Raw genomic sequence first — 17,991 nt, 5'->3', positions numbered from 1 at the left:
TGTAAGGGGGTGGTTCATTTGGGGTGTATGGAGGGATGGCTCGCCCATCGATTACCGGGAAATAACACCTCTTGCCCGCCACAGTACGTATCCCATCACCCTCTGTTACCCGGTTCATTCACTAATACAGATACAGTCGATGTCATGGATCGTTCAGTGCTCTCTTACGCTCATCCGCTGTTGAAAATACTACTGCCGAGTCGACAGCAGAAACACCTCTCGATGCCACATACACACTTGTAGAAGAAACAAGGGTTCCAACAACACCTCCACAGCTTCGGTCAACCCCACCTACCCGGCGTTCAGACCGTCTTCAGGTCTCAAGCTCATCTCTTATTCGTCGATCGCCTCGATCGAGGCGGGTTCCCGATCGCTTCCGACCATAGTCTAGGCTTCAGATGGACGAGAGCTGAGTGATGAATACACGAAACCATTTCATATACTGCATGAGATTCGCCCTGGGGCTATGTACACCGTATTCAGCACCGTCGTGAGTAGACACAAACAGTAGTCCATTTTAAATCTCATTGAGGATGCATGACATTAAACCGGTTGGAGTTTGCGGGGCAGTGCATGAGCAGACATGGTTGGGCCGTTGCAGGGCCGGCTCCACCGCGGTGATCTATGTCTAACCGCGACTTTGAACGCTTGACCACCACGGAGGTTGGACAACCGTATACACAAACAGCCATGCTCGGCTCGTAAGGTCAGTGTCAAGCTTGCTCCGCAGAGAGTCAGCCCTAACCTTCCATCTCTGCGACTTCATTATAAACATAGTGATTGCCTCAACGTCTGGATACAATTTTTCCGCTGCTCGATGTAGACGCATTGAGCAATACGACGTTGTTTGGATACTTTAGAACCAAGACTACCTCTTCGACACGTTTCTTGCAAGATGGATTCTATACAGAGCCAGCCCTCTCGACCTCTGACTTTGTGGCGTGACGGAACGCCTGATTGGGCCGCTTTGGAAAAAACATCTCGTCCTTCTGCGCCGTCTGCTAGGTCCCAGCCCGATCCAGCGGTAACCCCTTCTTCTCTGTCCCTTCCACGCCCAGTGCTGCAGAAAGGCCAAATTACAGCTCATACAATTGATCCGGTCTTCCAAAACCCATGGTTGACGTACGAGGCGATCGTAGTGATCTTTCAAGGACAGTCTATCTTTCTGGCCCGACACAGGAAAAGCAAAGCAACACTCGTCAATATTCATCTTTTGAAGCAACAATCCTCATCCGTCAAGCCATTGCTGGAAACAATCAGCCAGTTATCTCACCCCAGCTTTCTAGGCATGGTAGCGTGCTATTGTTGGGAGGAGCAGGTATTTCTGGTCCGGGAGCCAGTAGAGCTCTCGGTGAGTCACATCCTCGCATCAAGGTGCACTATCACTGAAGGTGAGATTGCTGCAATTGTTCGGCCGGTACGTACTACTCTCAAGGGTCGACATGCAAAACCAAACGGTGCTCATGCCCGATAGGTCCTCGAAGGAATTCAATATCTGCGCGGCCAGGGGAGAGCACTTGCCGCCTTGAGTGCTGATACCTTGTTACTCACGGAGTTCGGTGGTGTCAGGATTGGTGAGTAGATATCTAAGCATACTGGCGGACCACGTCAGCATGAGATTCTGACTATTGGCAATGTGGCAGCGGGAGTGGAGCAAAGTTGCCAGATCGATGCAGCCGAGATGGACGCGGCCACAATGAAGCTGTTTGCTTTGGCCGAGGTGGTGGAGAGACTGATCATGAAGAATCCTTCGCAATACCCATGGAGTGCCGAAGTAAAGGGTCTGCCTGACGAGCTGAAGAGATGCAATTCACCGGAGAAGCTACTACGCGTAAGCCGTGACCGCCAAGCCCTTTGAGTCACATACTGACCAATCAGAGCAAACTGTTCGAGCAATCGGGGGATGAGGGCGAATTGAAGATGCTGGTGAACGCGGCCAACAAGACTGCTTATCACAATCTAGAATCGTTCAAGCGCATATGAGCATAGTGATGCGTGGTTGCGGAGGACATCAGTTCCTCTTATCAGCTGGCTGGCGATACAATACGATCGGGAATGTTCGTTCTGCGGCGGATGGTGCAGGAATTGGAGGCAACTTGCATCTCCATCTGAGGAGATCGCTCGCGGCATCTTTCTTGGTATAGGCAAACCTCATCCACGTTCCACTGACTAGCAAAGTACTCACTACGATTATTGTTACCGCCGGATATCACCATATACTTCTGGCCCCTCTTAGCCTGAATAGATTTGTCACTACCACTGCCTTCGTAATCTCAATGTGCGCTGTACGCTTTGCGATTGTATTCAAATGCACATGTATGAACGTAATCATTGAGATTGTACGATCGAGTGAAGGCAACAGGTGATGATTAGTCAATCTACGATCAATATGCGCATCGTCTTGTGTCTTGTGTTATTAATTCTCGTTCTCAAATTGAATAAGATAACACAGAAGACAGCCAGCGAGCTGTTCTGGTTGGAAGATCAGGCATGGACAAATCTCACCCGCTTTGTTCGTCGCTGAACTTGGCCTTGTCTGTTAGAAGAGATACCCTCGCATATCGTTTTCCCATTGCCAGGAAACACACTATCCTTCGAAAACATCTCAGGGGACACAGCTTTCATGTGATCTAGGAGCAGATCTTTGATGGAGTTCTTATTGCTGATGCATGCCTCGATCCATGGCGAGAATCCGTCGAGGTCTTTGATATCGGGGTTGGCGCCTCTTGAGAGTAGTAGGCTTGCCAGTTCTCTGTTGCCTCGGTAGACAGCAAGCCAGAACACTGTTTGGCCCTGACAATTTGGAAGATCGATCTTAACACGAGAGTGTTGAAGGAGCCGGTTCACGACCGCAAATGTCCCTTTCTCCACACCGTACCACAGAGCACCTATGCCGTCTTTGTTTCTCATATTCACGGCGGCTTTCCTTTGCGCAGTAGGAGATCCATAACCAGCTCTGAGCCATATTTAGCGGCTATCATGAGAGGAGAGAAGTCGCTGACCATCGCATCTACGTCGGCTCGGTAGGAAAGCAAGTTCTTTGCAAAGGGACGATTGTTGGTTTTGGCGGCCCAATGAAGCGCAGAACTGTTTTGGTGTCTGACATTATATTTGATCAGGGCTAGGCGTAGCTTGGGATAGAGTGTTGGATGTGTACGAGCAAGAGCAGAAATATCGCTTCCCTGCAAGGTGCTGGCTATGATCCAAAGGATCTCTGTTGGGCAGTGGAGAATAGTAATCTGCATGACATTATCAGCATTTGGAAGGCTCCTCTCATTTCAACTGTTCATACCATAATTTTGGGAGTACCAGTTCAGTTCGTGAAAGGGGACAAAACGTGCTGCTTAGAAGACTTTTGTTGGTTCGAAGATGGCGGGTGATGGCAATGAGTTGTTGAGTGTATTTAAGTTAAGAATCCAGGCAAATGCGAGATGACGAGGTAAAGGGGAAAATAACACAGGTGGCCACCGGCCAAGCATCAGTTTTCTCCTACCTACTGATATAGCAACGGGCTAGTGGTCCTAGGAACGCTGTCTGAGCATTGAGGAGTTTCGTATTCCTGGGAGCGTCTCCTTGGCTTCTGAAATGTTGCTAGCTCTATGGAGACCAGATCCATGGGAAATATGGCCTTTGCTGGATTCCCATGATTGAGATTCTACGGTATTTGTGCATTTAGAGGAAGGTCCAGACTTGGTCAAGCTAAAATAAAAGAACAGCCCAATCATCATCTATGTACCAGGCGATGACGTTACAGTCTCAATTGAAAGCTTATTAGCTTCCAGATAAAACCCAATGCCAGTTTTGAATCATCTGTCGACCCATAGCTGACGGACCTTGTCTGGGAAGTTAACTCCAGTGCTTGAGATCTGATTTTATGTTAGGGCAGTCCTGAAAGGCGAGTAAAGCAGCTGATTTGACTGACTCGGGTCATCGCACACGGTCCCCACTAGACTTGTCTGGCAGTGCACATGTATATGGCGATTAAACGCACTGGTTCGGTTTCATGGCCTTCATCTACAGGGACATCGAAAGTAGACTTAACTTATGTAATCGCTTGATTCCTACTGGCGGTGGGGTATGTCACGTGTGGTGTCTAGCCATCTTAGGTTAGGCGCTCTTCCCGGCAGAATGTCCAGTAGCAATTGCTTCGAGCTTTGAGCACAACCGCGACCAAACCCTTGAATGATAGGGCTAGGTTCTGGTAGTAGCGCTGTAGTATCTGTGTGGAAGCATAAATTGTGTTCCGCGTACAAGCGCGGTTGGCATACAACAGGTGCAACAAAGTTATAAAAGGTAACCTCAGAATATATATATAATGCATAGTATGATTTGAAGTTTCAATCACGAACCTTGTGGACATGGCTGTCCACGGCCGAGACGAGCCCTTCGCGCTCGCTACCTCCTGCTTATGTGTCATAATCTAACACCCGCATTTCCACACGTAAAAACGCGTCCTTTGCACGGTTATAACCGCGTTGCGATGGGCGTAAAGTGATATTTCCCAAAACGGGGGTTCAGCTTCGGATCCACTCAACAGCACCCATTGGCTGGAGCGCTCGTAAGTTAACGCGAACACGCGACCACATTGTCAGTCAAGCCACCTCGTCGCGTAGCGGAGCCTGCGCGAAAATGTTGAACAGCAATCAGAAGAGGGCGTGGAACGAGGAGGTAGCGAATCAGAGGAGGACAGTGGGTCAATGTAGCGAATGAGAAGCCAGGATTTGACTAACAGCAACATCATAGATAAAGTTTTGACAACAACGGTATCAGGTAAACCCTTTCTCTCACTTCGTTCGTTTCAGGGCAATACAGTAAGGCTTTCTGGAATCTCGTAGAATATTCTATGCAAGCAGCCCAAACGGAGTGGAAGCTCTGGCGATCTGGTAAGATCGCCGTCCACTAGTCCTACTTCAACACGCACGCAGCTTTCGTCCACACTTGTTTTATACACAATAAAAGGCTGCGGTGGTGTTTAAAACACAGCACTAACGCCGGTAGGAGATTATGCTTATTTATTTTCATGTATTCTGCTCCCTATCGCGATTTCCATTCGTTACCAACGCCTGTCAAAAACCAGTGATCCCTACGATTAGATTTAAAGATGACGCGAAGCCCATATCACATCGATTACAGCTCTCAGTCGGAAGCTCGAATCATGGGAACATAAATTGGTCTTCCAGGACTGGCTGGGCGTTATAGTACTAATGGATACATTGTTATATACTGATTGGGTTGGTTTGAGTAGGAAGAAAGTGAACTCTACACTTAATGAGACATATGCAACAAGAGACCTCGAATACGACGTTGAAGCTATATACATCCAGCGTGAGATACTGCAGCACAATCCAACAGACCAATTATATCAGCAACAATCCAATGCTAACCAGCAAAGAAACCACCGCCAAATTCCACGAAATCTCGACGACACTCTCCAACCCTTCAGGCGCAGCCCGCTGAAAGCTCACAAGAGACTCTTTGGTACTCGCCTTCCCAGCAACAACTATCTGCGTAGAATTTGCAGCATCAAGAGCCCCTGTGAAAACGATATTATAAGTAACATTCGCCGTCCTATGCTCCTCAGAATCATCCAGAAACCTCCCAACCACAGCCCCCGAAACATTCAACCGAACAGTCTCGTTCCCTAAAGACCCATTAATCCTGGCCCCAACTGGATACCCAAAATCCAGCACCTCCCTCCCACTACCCCCAGTACAAGTCCTGGCCGGCAGCTGTATCCTCTCGGGCCAAAGTTTGTCATGCTCAAAGGTACTTTTACAAAGTAATACAAAATCTAAAAATTTAAAAAGAAAATTTCTTAAGGAAGAAACAATGCCTCAGGCAACAAGTCTCAAAAAGGGTCCAATTCCACCGCTAACTAAATACAGTCATCACACTATTGGCCTGACCGCGGGACTGGGTGCCTGAGGCCTCCAACATCCTTCGGTAGTTTGGAAAGGTTTCTCCTTCCCCATATATATGCATCCCTTTATGAATTTAATCGTTATCCACCATTCCATCTCCAATCGTTACGTACCTTCCGTATCGGATTACGTAGGTGGCGCGCATGCAGTTCTGACGATGGTAGCTGCAGTTGAGGGGGCAAAAGCAAAAAAAGCAATTTTATGATAAATGCTTACTCTTCTTGTGGCTCACCGCGTAAAAGTTGAAATTGAAAATATTTTCTCTCGCCTATAAAAATGCTTTCTCTCTGGATTTGTATCCTCTCTCTATTACTCGTGCTCCTGTTCAAATGGGATAGGAAATCACAACTCCCACCAGGCCCCAAGCCTCTTCCTCTCATTGGAAATATTCATCAACTCCCCAGCTCATCTTTCTTGTCCTTATTGCAACAATGGCACACAACATATGGCCCTATCATTAGTATCCGGATTGGTGCTCAAGTGATAGTGTTCTTGGGATCTCACCATGTCGCCCACGAGGTCATGGCCAGACAGGGTGCTTGGTGTAGCTCGCGTCCTGAAATTCCATTTTTCAAGCGAATCCTGCAGATCCCCCTTCCATCAGGCCTCTTGCCGTATGGGGAGAAATGGAAACGTCACCGACGCTTTCAATATTCAATCCTCAATACCCAGACAACCAAGTCATATCGAAGGGATCTGGAGCTCGAGTCCACACAGGTTCTTTGGCAGATGCTGGAATCCGATGACTTCGAGACAGTCTCGAGTCGATATGCGTACAACTTGGCATCGACTTTAAATTTTGGGCAAAGATCCTCGGAACAAGACGTGGCGGAGATCATAGAGATACAGGGCCTCTTCATAAAAAATCTTATTCAAGGGTTCGTTGGTGAATTATTATCCACCATTCTGCTATTTGGCTCGATTCCGTTTATAGAGACATATCTGAACTGGGTCCTTGGGTGGGAGAATGCCGGAAGCAAGTTTACTGGGCGACTCCGCGCCTTTTTTACTCAACACATCAACAACAGCATTAGAAACGGACACCAGCAAAGTTGGGCCCAAGGAATGGTCCACGAAGCCCAAAAAGCCCAAAAAGCCCAAGAATCCCAAGAATCCCCTGAAACTTTCGAAAATTCGAGGAACTGGGACGAGATATGTTTGGAGTCGTTCGAAGTACATATGGCGACCAGCGTGACGACCCAGAGTTCACTGTCGACATTTGTCCTGGCCGCGCTCCTTTATCCAGATGCAGTGGCAGTGGTACAGGATGAACTGGACGCGGTCATCGGACCAGGTAGATTTCCATCATTTGAGGACATGCCCAACTTGCCCCGTCTCAACTCTTTTATCAAAGAGGTTTTTCGGTGGCGACCGCTCCTTCCCACCAGCGTCCCCCGAGTAGCTTCAAAGGACATGGAATATTCAGACTATCGCATTCCGGCCGGTAGCGTTCTCGTTGTCAGCCAATCGGTGATTAATATCGATAAAGCAATGTTCGAGGAACCTGAACTGTTCCAGGGAGATCGATACATGAAGAACCCAGAGTTACCCGAGCCTGCCGCTTTCGGATATGGACGACGATCATGTCCTGGGCGGCATCTGGCTCGCGAATCAACGTTTATTGTTATTTCACGATTGCTTTGGGGATACAAGATCGCGCCTCATCCAGAGGATCAAAACCGGAATTTTGACAGAGTGGGATCTAAGGTGGGTTTCGCCTTGTTCTGGCCAGCTTCATTCCGAGCAACGTTTCAAATCCGCTCTCCAGTTCATCAGACTACCGTTGAGCGTGAAATCCGGGACAAATGTGGAAAATACGGTGAAGGGGTTGAGCATATGCCTGTATCTTGACGTGTCATTTTACTATCGGTTAATCCTATGCTTATATGGACACTCGAGAGGTACCATTCTACTCTTTGGAGGTCGAACGCAATGCTCCGAATGAGATCAAATATAGTATATAGAGAGAATAATGCTATTCCACAACGACCTAAGCAACACGTAGTCGGTGACGTAACATTTATCAAAGGTGACATGTCACATCTTGAGCTTTTTCCCAAAAGAACACAACTGTTTCCATGACCAAAATGTTGAAAGTTAGAATAGGATACATCAAATATTGTCTCTTTTTGTTTTGGTATTCATCGCGGATGCGTATATCGTTTTCCCGAACAAAGCTGAGATATGTCAATAATAATTCATGAGATGAAGTCACTAAGCTCCACTAATCCGCAGCTTGCTTTGGAAAGATCCTCGGTGGAGGTGCGGGATAGGAGCCACGTAGAAGGCCCAAACCTAATGTGGCATTATTGATCTCGTGCATCTTGTCGAATGTACATGTGGCTTCATGCAATTGGACAATCACGATGGAGTAGAGATAGATCGCCTGAATGCACTTTTTTCATGCAGTTGACAATCGCAATCGAGTAGAGCAAGATAGTTCGATTTGCCTCAGTTTGATTGCGAACTTCCAAGTTTTCTTTACTCGTGCCTTGCTCTAAATTCAGTAAAAGATAGACATTGATCGACAATTATTAGATTCGAAGTTTTCCTTTGTGTTTACTGATCCCATTGCTCAAATACTTCAGATAGCTGTGCCATCTTCTTGCTGCTACAATGGACGAGAATAGCGTGATTCCACGGGCGAACAGCCTTCTCAAGGAGTTGCTCTCCTCCTACGATGAAAAATATCATCATGGAACTATTATCAGTGGGATATATGATACAGCATGGATCTCAATGGTTCCGAGGAAGACTGAGGCTTCTAGCGTCCCTGAATGGGCCTACCCCGTGTGTTTCGAATTTCTCTGTCAGAATCAGGCCGAAGATGGAGGGTGGGGAAATCCTGTCTCACTGGTGGATCGTATCACCTGCACCTTGGTTTCTCTTTTGGCCATTAAGAAACATCTCCGTGTGTCGGGAAACCCTCTAGTCAAGGATAGATTGAGCTTGCAGCACCAGGCAGCCCGGGCCATTGATTTCATTCACTTGAACATTGAACGTTGGGACCTTGATTCATTGGATACCCGGCTTCCAATTGGGTTCGAACTTTGGTTCCCTGTCGTGGTCGAGAAATTGGAGGAAGAAGGGGTGGTGTTCCAAATCCCTGGCAAAGATCGAATTGTTGAATTGCGCCGGAAGAAGCTCTCCCGCTTTCCTCTGGATGTTCTCTACAAGCCTACTGGACTAGTCCAGCCTACACCCTTGTTTACACTCGAAGGATTCATTGGGCTCCTCGACTTCAGCAAACTCTCACATCACTTGAGATTTGGGTCGATGTTTTCCTCTCCGTCATCTACTGCGGTGTATTTAATGGAATGCACCGTGTGGGATGTAGAAGCCGATGCTTATCTGCAGCATGTTGTAGACGTGAGCATTTTGAAGCATGGCTATTGCGTCCCTCAAATGTTTCCAACATTCACTTTTGACATTGACTGGGTATGAAATTTTCCTTTTCCAGTGCCGTTCATGTCGCTAACTTTTCGTTGAGGTCCTCAACTTATTTGTTGATGGCGGACTTGATCTCAAAAAGCTCGATGCCGATACCGTGAACAAATTAGGAAATATGATGCTTCAGTGCCTAGAAGATCAAGGAGGCATTATGGGATCGAGTAAGACTGGCCTGTGTTCTCGAATCAGTAGCAGCACATTACTAACCCACCCCTATTCAGACCGAAATATTTGTCCCGACCCCGATTCGACTGCAATGGCTTACAAGACAATTTATTATACCCTTGGACTTCATTACCCCATTCAACCCATTATTGATGCATTTGAGGGCGATGAGAACTATTTCACCTATTGTGGCGAACGCGACCCCAGCATCAGTAGCAATGCACACGCGTTGCAAGCATTAATACTAAGCCCCGAATCCAGGAAACATACTTCTTCTATCGAGAAGTGCATCAAGTATCTCTGTGGTACGTGGTATAATACCCACGACCTAGTTGAGGACAAATGGGTGAGTCTGTTCTTAAATATGGGAAGGGTAAACCTTTTTAACCGTTCTTCTCCAGAGCAATTCGGAGTATTATGCCACTTTGGCCATCACCCAGGCCTTGTCGGATTACGTGTTTGCATTGAGTGATGAACGAGTGGAGGCTGTGTCGGAAAAACTCCTCAAGGTCCATATTCCTATGACGATTTTCCAAGCGGTGGTCAGAATCCTTCTTCGTCAGAATGGGGATGGTTCTTGGGGCTCGACAAGCATCCGTGTGGATACTTCCCACGCAGTTATTCTTTTAAAGTCTACTCGGTCCCTTCCCTTCATACCTGAAGCTTTGAGCCTAGTAGTTGGCCAAGCTATTCAGAAGGGTCAAGCTTTTATATCTGCCAATCTCGATGCGCCATTCAACGATTACAGCTGGAATGGAAAATGTGCTTATGGCCTGTCGTCTATCTCCCGGGCTGCCGCTTTGAGTGCACTTCTGGACTCACAGCCGACAAGAGTATATTCTCCAACGGTCCAAGCGTTGTATCAAGTTGACTCGAATTTGATCACCAAGCAAAACAAGCTTCTGGGGTGCATGAAGTATTTCACAGAACTTCCCGCTTGGATCATTGAGGCTAGCTGTGTCGAAGCGGCGTTTTTTGTGCGCGAGTTGGTAGACAACAACAGACTCGAGACGAGAAAAAATTATGACAAAGGATTCACGTTGAAGCTAGCGGTCATTTGCACCGCTGTCAACTACGCCACGAAAGCTTGTTTGGGTAATCACATACTGCTTGGTATGCTTGAGTGCATGGAGTTTGCCTATCATCTCGATACTCTGATTGATTTAGAGCTCAAAGATCGCTCCGTGGAGACTATGCAGTTGATCGAAAAACTCGTCCGTCGGATGTTTGCAGACATAGATCCCTCTGTCCCTCTACAAGACAAGTTGGAGGGCGACGCTATTACCTTGAGAGATTGTCAGGATCACGAAGAGGTATATCGAGTTCTCAAGGCAATGGCAAGCGGCAAGAAGTTATTTATGGAGAACCCACGTGTTCTGACTGCCAGTCCCTATGAGCAGCACAACCTCCTGATGGAACTCCGCCTTTCCCTCTTAGCTCAAGTCTCCAAAGCCTCTATAGCAACAACACCAGATGACTTCCATGAAACAGGACTCAGCTTCTACCAATATATCCAAGGAATAGCAGCGTATGATGGTTTGAGCGGCATCGCTATGAAATTCATCATTTGTCTCAATCAGGGCCCTTCTGATGTTGTGTGCGCCACTCCCGTGGAAAGATATTTACTCGAGGAATACAGCCGCCATGTTGCAGTATGGGGTCGGATGTGGAATGACTATGCGGACGTTGAGCGGGATCGTGCCGATTCCAACCTGAATTCCTTGGACTTTCCGGATTTTCAGACCTGCACTAAAGACCCACGCGAGGATTCACCTGGTGGAGTGAAGAGACGTTACCTTGCTGTTCTTATCCAGCATGAAGAAGATCTGGCAAATGAGACTCTGACGAGATTCACTAGCTTAGTTGAATCACGGGCGAACGCTGGTAATCTCCTCACTGGTCTTCGTTGGTACTTGGGGATTCTTCATGTTCTTCGCGAGCTGTATAACACCAGGGCTATCTACGCAGCCCGGTGAGATGGGGTATCTTGTGCAATCTTTCACTTTGATGTGCAGTTAATAAGGCTTCCAAGGCTTCTTTAACCTTAGTTTGTGAGCATACAATGTTTGAGGTTGAAATTTGCAATTGGAATCTTTGGTCTGAAATTCTGTCCGTAATGTATGACGGGCTCTTTAGCTTCTCTTGTTGTGCGCGCAACTAGTTGGTCCGGTTAACACTTTGAACAGTCGGCACACTTGCCTTCATGGCCGTAACTCGCCTGGAACAGCCAATCTTTATCTTTGCGTGAAAATTGTCTTGAAGCTTTTCGTGTCTCTGAAGTGGATGCGATTTCTTCAATCAATGTGTTTCCACACGTGATATTACTGCGCGTTTGGGATATTGCAGTAGCAAATATTGCGGTGGCTTATTGAGGGATCCAGTGCGTACGAAACATCCATCACGAAGTGTCTTCCCATAGTCATGGTGGACCACGCCCCCAGAGGTCGCAGTTGGCATGCTGATAACCACGTCGCCCAGGCGGATATCGACATCTTTGTTCAGTACTGTCCATCCCCGACCGATGGCTGTAGACGGACCTGGCTTGGAGCGACGACAAGGCCAAGTCGGTCATCTGACGCGAGTTAGTTTCGCTCATCAGGCGGAGAGAAGACGATAACATACTAATATGGGCTGCCAATGCCTCACGGCACTGTTGTCTGAAGAAGGCGCGCTTCTCATTGCTTGTGAGAACCATGATTGTATTTGATCCGTCATACAAGGCTCAAACCCCTGATATATGTTCAAGTTAGGCATGAGAGGTTGTATGCCTCGACGACTTTATCGGTCGAAGACGATATGATTGTCGTTCAAGCGTGAACACCCCAGTGGGGCCAACCGGTTACCGACGACCACAGTTGACCGTTGGAAATTATTAACTGGCTATGAAGTTCGGGCAGCGTTAATTGAACCACGACAATTGTATTAGCAATACTCGTCAATTTGTGACCATGATCTGGAGAATTGACTCTTTCGACCATGAGTCCTCATCCACTGCAGTCCACCCTCGCTCTCGGCTGATTTATCTAACTTCGCTTCTGCTGCTTTCTTCTCATATTTGATATATCCCTAGGCCCGACGGTTCCTTAGGGTCTGGTACGGTGGTCGATACGCAGCCACTCTTGTCTTCGTGGTATGGCTGAAAATCGAGGCGATCTAGTTCAAAATGTTCCAAGATAGCGTCCTTCCTATCTCACGTTAGCGTGGTCGAGAACAACCGGATCCACCTCACCACTTCTGATGCGATTCCCGAAATGCAGCAGGAGGATCCCAGTTTGGCACATAACTCGGGGAGATAGTGAATGTGACACTCATCTGACGCTCCAAATTCCGAGCATCTTTGTATGTTTCAATCGTTTGCATTCGCGTTTGAGTTGTTCGCTCGCTTGTTTCTCGCTTGGCAAACACTCTTCGCTCTCGCAAGCAGAACCACTGGCTGGTAGGTCCATCAGGGCAGAGAATGTAGAGGAGTCCGACAAATTTAGGATGTACCATGGATATCCGAATGGGGATTGGCTAGGGTTTTTATAGATGGATAGTCATTCAGTGATGGCCACGTGTTCTAGCCCAGATATGCCCAGCCGCCCTCCAGCTTCTGATGGTTTGGATGCAACGAACACCCATCCGTCATTTTAAACAGGCTGCTTATCAACCGTTCAGTTCTGATTTTTGACCGACCGATTCATGGACTAAGCATTTATGATGTATCTCGGTCGTTGTGTCTTTGCACCGTCATATTGTATTTCCAACCATCAGATAATCCCACCCCGGTTCAGAGTAACTTCTAGGCCTTTGACTGTCAATCAGACGGCGTAGAAAAAAAAGGGAATCCAAACTTGGTTTCGCACTAATCTCAAGATCCAATCTATCATATGACCATACGACACTATGGGAGGGCGAGCGAACTCGACAGAGCGTACAATCAACTTTCTTACGCCGCCCAATTATGGGCCGTGCTGCCGAGTACAATTTCCCTCTTGCGAGCTATTAAGTGAGGAAGGACAGTTTAGGGGTATGCGTTGAATGTGACAAGTGAATGCGACAAGGAACACTTCCTCGTGAACGTATGGTCCTGGCGACGATAAATAGCATAAATAGCATCGGAAACCCCAGTCGAAACATCATCTCTCGCATTATCCGGAATAATGCCTGTCATCTCTCGTCAGCCAACGCGCCGCCGGGGGGACGAACTCGAAGCCATGCCATTACTTGGTCGCCGCCCTAACACGCGACCGTCGCGGAAGCCTAAGGGCGTCAACAGCCCGGCTAAATCAACATTGAAGCGAGGCCAGCCTACGCTTCGACTGCGGCTTCAGCCGAGATGCTTGAAACCAGAGACGTGGTGGACGTCTCTTACCGCGTTTGGTGCACATGATGATATTTCTGAGCACATGCTGGAACACGAGAAAGCCATTGCCACGGAGGAAACCCGACAGGAATGGATGCGACGTCTGCGGCCCATGCCACACCGACATAACCCACCAACAAAGAAAGGAACAGAACGCAGAAGGAGCTAGCGTTGATCCATCCTATAGTATCTGGTGGACGAACAATGCAGTGAAAGGTCGAACCTTCAACCAATAGAGGAAACTTTTAGTTTACAGTACTGTGGCACAGTCGCGGTACAGACTGAATCCAGAGAGTTGTATGGCATTTCCGTTTGAAGAGTTTGCACGTTGTCACTTAGATGTAACCAATGATAACGCCCTGGACATTCAGCTCCACACATACATATTCCCCGTCTAGGTATACATGTACACACGCCCGAAATCCGTTTCGCCGCTTAATCTCTTTGATGATTCGGCTTATCCTGTAGGGTCAGTCATCAAATAGACTATCGAATTGACCCTACGTATTTAAACTTGAAGCAGCTGCGCTATATCTCCTCCACGGGCGGACCAGTTTACCGGAAGTGTTCTCTTCAATTGGTGCTTTTACAATAGCTATCTATTTACACCATCTAGGTGAGCTACGTCATTGTCGATCGACCTTTTAATGCCGCTTATGGAAAGAATTTGGCTCAACAGAGAACTACGGTAGGATTTTATTGGTAGAATATAGACGCAGATACACTAGCTTCGCACAGAGTGACAATATAAAAACAAAAGTTTTATTCCGGGTCAGTAAGAGCGACTGATGTCGGAATTAGTTGCTTAGAAACATGTACAGTATCCCACCACCGGAATAATACAAATTAGTATCTGTACTCAACGATTGGTCCTGTTTTTCCGTTTTTCAGGATTGGCTTGACTGGTGGACACCCCGGTGTTTCAATAGTGAACTGCCATATCTTTCCCTGATGCCTAGAGGATGGGAGGTTCAACACGCAAATGGGTGTAAGGGCATCTCGCTGGGAGATTGATCCTCCCACGCCAACAATGTTTGGACTTGCTAGCGTGCAAATATTTCCACTCGAGTAAAAGCAGAAGTTCGACCGAAGGGGATTCTGTTCAAACAACTTTCGGGTAGTTTTGCCCTTCAACTCCATTATCTCCGCGCCGAAGACTATGTCTTTGACATTGAGTTTGATTTTAGGAACGGTGATCTTCTTGTTAGCTGTATTATACCAGCTGAGCTTTGGCAGAGTCACTTCGTGATTTTTTTGGTCATAGCAATGGTCCGTTCGTAGACTTCGTCGTAAGGACGTAACGCCGGCGTAGCGGGTGTCACCAGACCAGTCGTTCGCCCGAAGCACTATGTAGAGCGGTTTCCCTCCTTTCTTTGCTTGGCATGAATTTGTAACGGTTCGGAGGTTAGCCCCAATGAGTACGGGATCGGAACCACAGTTAAGAGCCATTTTAATCCAGGCATCATCTTTGAATATCGTCCTCCAGAGGCGATGGGATTCATCTTCGTCAATGAAAGATAATGCATTTGCCGCTTTCTTTGCCTGGAAAGGGTCCAAAGACCGGATAATAGGGTTGAGAATTTCCCATGGAAGGTTTGGCATCGTGGTTGCGATGACGCCTGTATAAACGTACAGATTAGGCTTTTGTTGTGTGAACTGTTTCGGCCTGGGGGTTTTTACTCTTATATAGTGGACAGCCACGCGTTTCTAGGGGAGCTTCTCATTTATGGGCTTTAGGACTCTATCCTCTTTGTGTTGTTTTCGTTGATTCGAACCTCAGAGTGGCAACTGGGAAATGCTTTAGGATAATCCTGTATTCTGCCACGTGCGGTTACATTCTACGCTTGGGCCGTTGAACGGTAGACCGTAATGGTCATTGTACTATATTGCGGCATATTCGGATAAAATAACACTGCAGCCCTCAGTTTGATGCGGCTTGCTCAATAATTCTTCCTCACTAAAGCCTTGGCGGTGGGACCAGAAAAGAGTGGATATATGGACGGAACATGGAGTGAAGGTTGAAACCCGGTCGAATCCAAAGTAGCTGAGGGACTACTACCTTACTACCACGGTGACATTCGTCTGATCATGCCCCACCATCTACAGCATTGTGAGCAAAATTATAGTATAAAGGGACACTGGCTTCATGACAGAGGAATCACTATCAGCCATGGAGAATCCCAGCAAAACGCCAGAAATGACGGATACACAAGGAGAGGCACCGCTGTACACACAGTCAACTTCAACCGAGGAGCCCCCGCTTCCTGGTGTTGCAACCCCGCTGCCGGTAAGAATAAGATATGAACAGACAGGACCACGCTGACCAGACAGATCAAAACCCACGACATAGAGAAGCAGACTTTGGCTGTAGAGCCCTTCCGACCCATACTCGAGGTCTTGAAGCAAATCGAAGAAGAAGATACCGAGCTTGCATTTCGGACTGCACGTCTGGTGGGGTACATTCGCTGTTTGTGGGAGTCTTGCGTTTCCAAACATACAGATATCCAGCAGCTCGAAGAGGAGAACGAAAAACTGCGGACCGGAAATATCCAGCTATGCAACGAGGGAAACCACTTGAAGCGCAGCCAAGACGAGCAAGTAGCTCGCTTGCATGCTATTGATGATGCGTTGGATGAAGTTCGGGGAAGGCTTATCGGTGTGCTCAAAGTTTGGAACGAACTGTCTGTCGGCGACTTGGCTATTTTGCCGGAAGATGGGTTTCCTCAATCTTAGTGGTTGGCGTTGAACAGGTCAAAGTTGTTTCGAAGCTTTGCACTGCCGCAATACTTCAAGCAAGTATACGATGATAGCAAGTTTTTGCTAGTCCGCCAATAGATCCCTTGATTCTGTCTCCCTAAACTTCGTTGTCTACCACGGTTGTTGAACAAGTTGATTGCTCACCGACTGAACTTCCAGCAACTCGAACAGCGTAATATGACAAGATCATCCAGGTGATCAGAATGAATAATTGCAGCTGCCAAAGTCAGCAAAGCGTGATATTCTTCGTACGCGGCCAAAATTACCTCCAGAGATAGCAGCCAGCAGCATAGGACAACTCCGAAGACCGCAACCAGAAGAAGTACAACTGCCAATCCGATCGTGCAAAGCAAAACGCAACGTAGCTGTGATCGAGTCCGGGAATGGGCTGTTGTATGCCCATCCAGCCACCATAAAAGGAAAGCCAAGCTTAGATAATCCACAAAGTGAAGAAAGAGTACGGCATCTCGCAGTGGGAGATAAATGTAAGTACCAACTAGTGAGGCTGTAACCTTGACCAAGCATGAGGAAAGGAAAAATAGTGGAAAACAGATCATCAGTGAAGATGGTGTACTGATGAGGCTTCGTAGCAGGATGCCCATCCGGAGAGACTGATGCTTGGTGGTCAACGTAAAAACCGAGAAATAGCCTTGTAGCACGTACCACCAGTAGGAAGGGAAATATGCTGGCTATACCGAGTATTACCTCTCTTATGACCTCACTTTTTCCGGCCCAGCTCAGTCCCATATAAACTACAAGTAAAACATCTTTCGGTACAGACACTGCAAGGTCAAGGGTCAGATGTAAAGGGTTCCCCCGGACTGCTCGACGAGACAATTCGAAACGGACGAGGCTGACAATTAGCAGTGCGGTGGCTAAGGCTGTATGCACCGTAGGTGGAATCTGCATGACTGGCTGGGCTTACTGGCAACGTGCAAGTATGAAGGGACTGAATTGAATTTATACTCAGGACAACCTGCTACTGGATTAGTTATGATACCATGCATGGAGGGCTCAATAATTCTATTTTTCGATCTGTAACCATCGCCTGAAAGCTGATACCACTGAGGCTCCTTCAGGGAGCCGAATGAATGCCCCTAGGAACCGGAAGTGTGTCCCTAGGAGCACAGAAGCTCCCGGGAACACATACTTGGACCCCGGGAACCAGCCTTCCGCTCCCAGGTACCAACCAGCACCTCATCAACATAGACTGCTATTGGCTACAAATGTGCTCAATAGACTAACTTTCTATACTATAAATTCTTCGAATCAACTTATTATTACGATTATATCTCTCGGGTCCGAGCGGGATCGTACCATCCTCCCTGGAGCCTGTTGACCGGTCATGTCTTC

At 47.5% G+C, this 17,991-nt stretch overlaps 8 protein-coding genes across 8 annotated transcripts; 5 read left to right on the top strand and 3 right to left on the bottom strand.

Annotated features, from left to right (window-relative positions):
* Window positions 1-895: 895 nt before the first annotated feature.
* Window positions 896-1,983, top strand: PENARI_c096G00394 (uncharacterized protein; the record flags this gene model as incomplete). The annotated part of the gene is made up of 4 exons (XM_022637804.1): window positions 896-1,417; window positions 1,475-1,574; window positions 1,644-1,831; window positions 1,879-1,983. 4 exons carry the CDS (start codon window positions 896-898, stop codon window positions 1,981-1,983), a joined length of 915 nt encoding a protein of 304 aa, XP_022482335.1.
* A 41-nt stretch (window positions 1,984-2,024) lies between these two features.
* Window positions 2,025-2,910, bottom strand: PENARI_c096G07366 (ankyrin repeat domain-containing protein; the record flags this gene model as incomplete). Its single annotated transcript, XM_022637809.1, has 3 exons — window positions 2,025-2,184; window positions 2,506-2,536; window positions 2,589-2,910. The coding sequence occupies 3 exons, from the start codon at window positions 2,908-2,910 to the stop codon at window positions 2,025-2,027; spliced, it is 513 nt and encodes a 170-aa protein (XP_022482339.1).
* A 3,287-nt stretch (window positions 2,911-6,197) lies between these two features.
* Window positions 6,198-7,772, top strand: PENARI_c096G07338 (uncharacterized protein; the record flags this gene model as incomplete). The annotated part of the gene is made up of 1 exon (XM_022637808.1): window positions 6,198-7,772. The coding sequence occupies one exon, from the start codon at window positions 6,198-6,200 to the stop codon at window positions 7,770-7,772; it is 1,575 nt and encodes a 524-aa protein (XP_022482337.1).
* Window positions 7,773-8,537: 765 nt separating this feature from the next.
* On the top strand, window positions 8,538-11,512 carry PENARI_c096G01623 (uncharacterized protein; the record flags this gene model as incomplete). The annotated part of the gene is made up of 4 exons (XM_022637806.1): window positions 8,538-9,359; window positions 9,412-9,532; window positions 9,593-9,882; window positions 9,938-11,512. 4 exons carry the CDS (start codon window positions 8,538-8,540, stop codon window positions 11,510-11,512), a joined length of 2,808 nt encoding a protein of 935 aa, XP_022482333.1.
* Window positions 11,513-12,034: 522 nt separating this feature from the next.
* PENARI_c096G05260 (uncharacterized protein) lies at window positions 12,035-12,231 on the bottom strand (the record flags this gene model as incomplete). Its single annotated transcript, XM_022637807.1, has 2 exons — window positions 12,035-12,108; window positions 12,159-12,231. The coding sequence occupies 2 exons, from the start codon at window positions 12,229-12,231 to the stop codon at window positions 12,035-12,037; spliced, it is 147 nt and encodes a 48-aa protein (XP_022482338.1).
* A 1,447-nt stretch (window positions 12,232-13,678) lies between these two features.
* Window positions 13,679-14,050, top strand: PENARI_c096G09398 (uncharacterized protein; the record flags this gene model as incomplete). The annotated part of the gene is made up of 1 exon (XM_022637810.1): window positions 13,679-14,050. The coding sequence occupies one exon, from the start codon at window positions 13,679-13,681 to the stop codon at window positions 14,048-14,050; it is 372 nt and encodes a 123-aa protein (XP_022482340.1).
* Window positions 14,051-14,727: 677 nt separating this feature from the next.
* PENARI_c096G11443 (uncharacterized protein) lies at window positions 14,728-15,483 on the bottom strand (the record flags this gene model as incomplete). The annotated part of the gene is made up of 1 exon (XM_022637811.1): window positions 14,728-15,483. The coding sequence occupies one exon, from the start codon at window positions 15,481-15,483 to the stop codon at window positions 14,728-14,730; it is 756 nt and encodes a 251-aa protein (XP_022482334.1).
* Window positions 15,484-16,051: 568 nt separating this feature from the next.
* PENARI_c096G00407 (uncharacterized protein) lies at window positions 16,052-16,614 on the top strand (the record flags this gene model as incomplete). Its single annotated transcript, XM_022637805.1, has 2 exons — window positions 16,052-16,168; window positions 16,213-16,614. 2 exons carry the CDS (start codon window positions 16,052-16,054, stop codon window positions 16,612-16,614), a joined length of 519 nt encoding a protein of 172 aa, XP_022482336.1.
* Window positions 16,615-17,991: the final 1,377 nt, after the last annotated feature.

This window comes from Penicillium arizonense (assembly GCF_001773325.1).
Source record: "Penicillium arizonense strain CBS 141311 chromosome Unknown PENARI_contig096, whole genome shotgun sequence".
NCBI lineage: Eukaryota > Fungi > Ascomycota > Eurotiomycetes > Eurotiales > Aspergillaceae > Penicillium > Penicillium arizonense.
The sequence above is the reverse complement of the archived record's forward strand: the minus strand, read 5'-3'. Positions and strand labels throughout refer to the sequence as shown.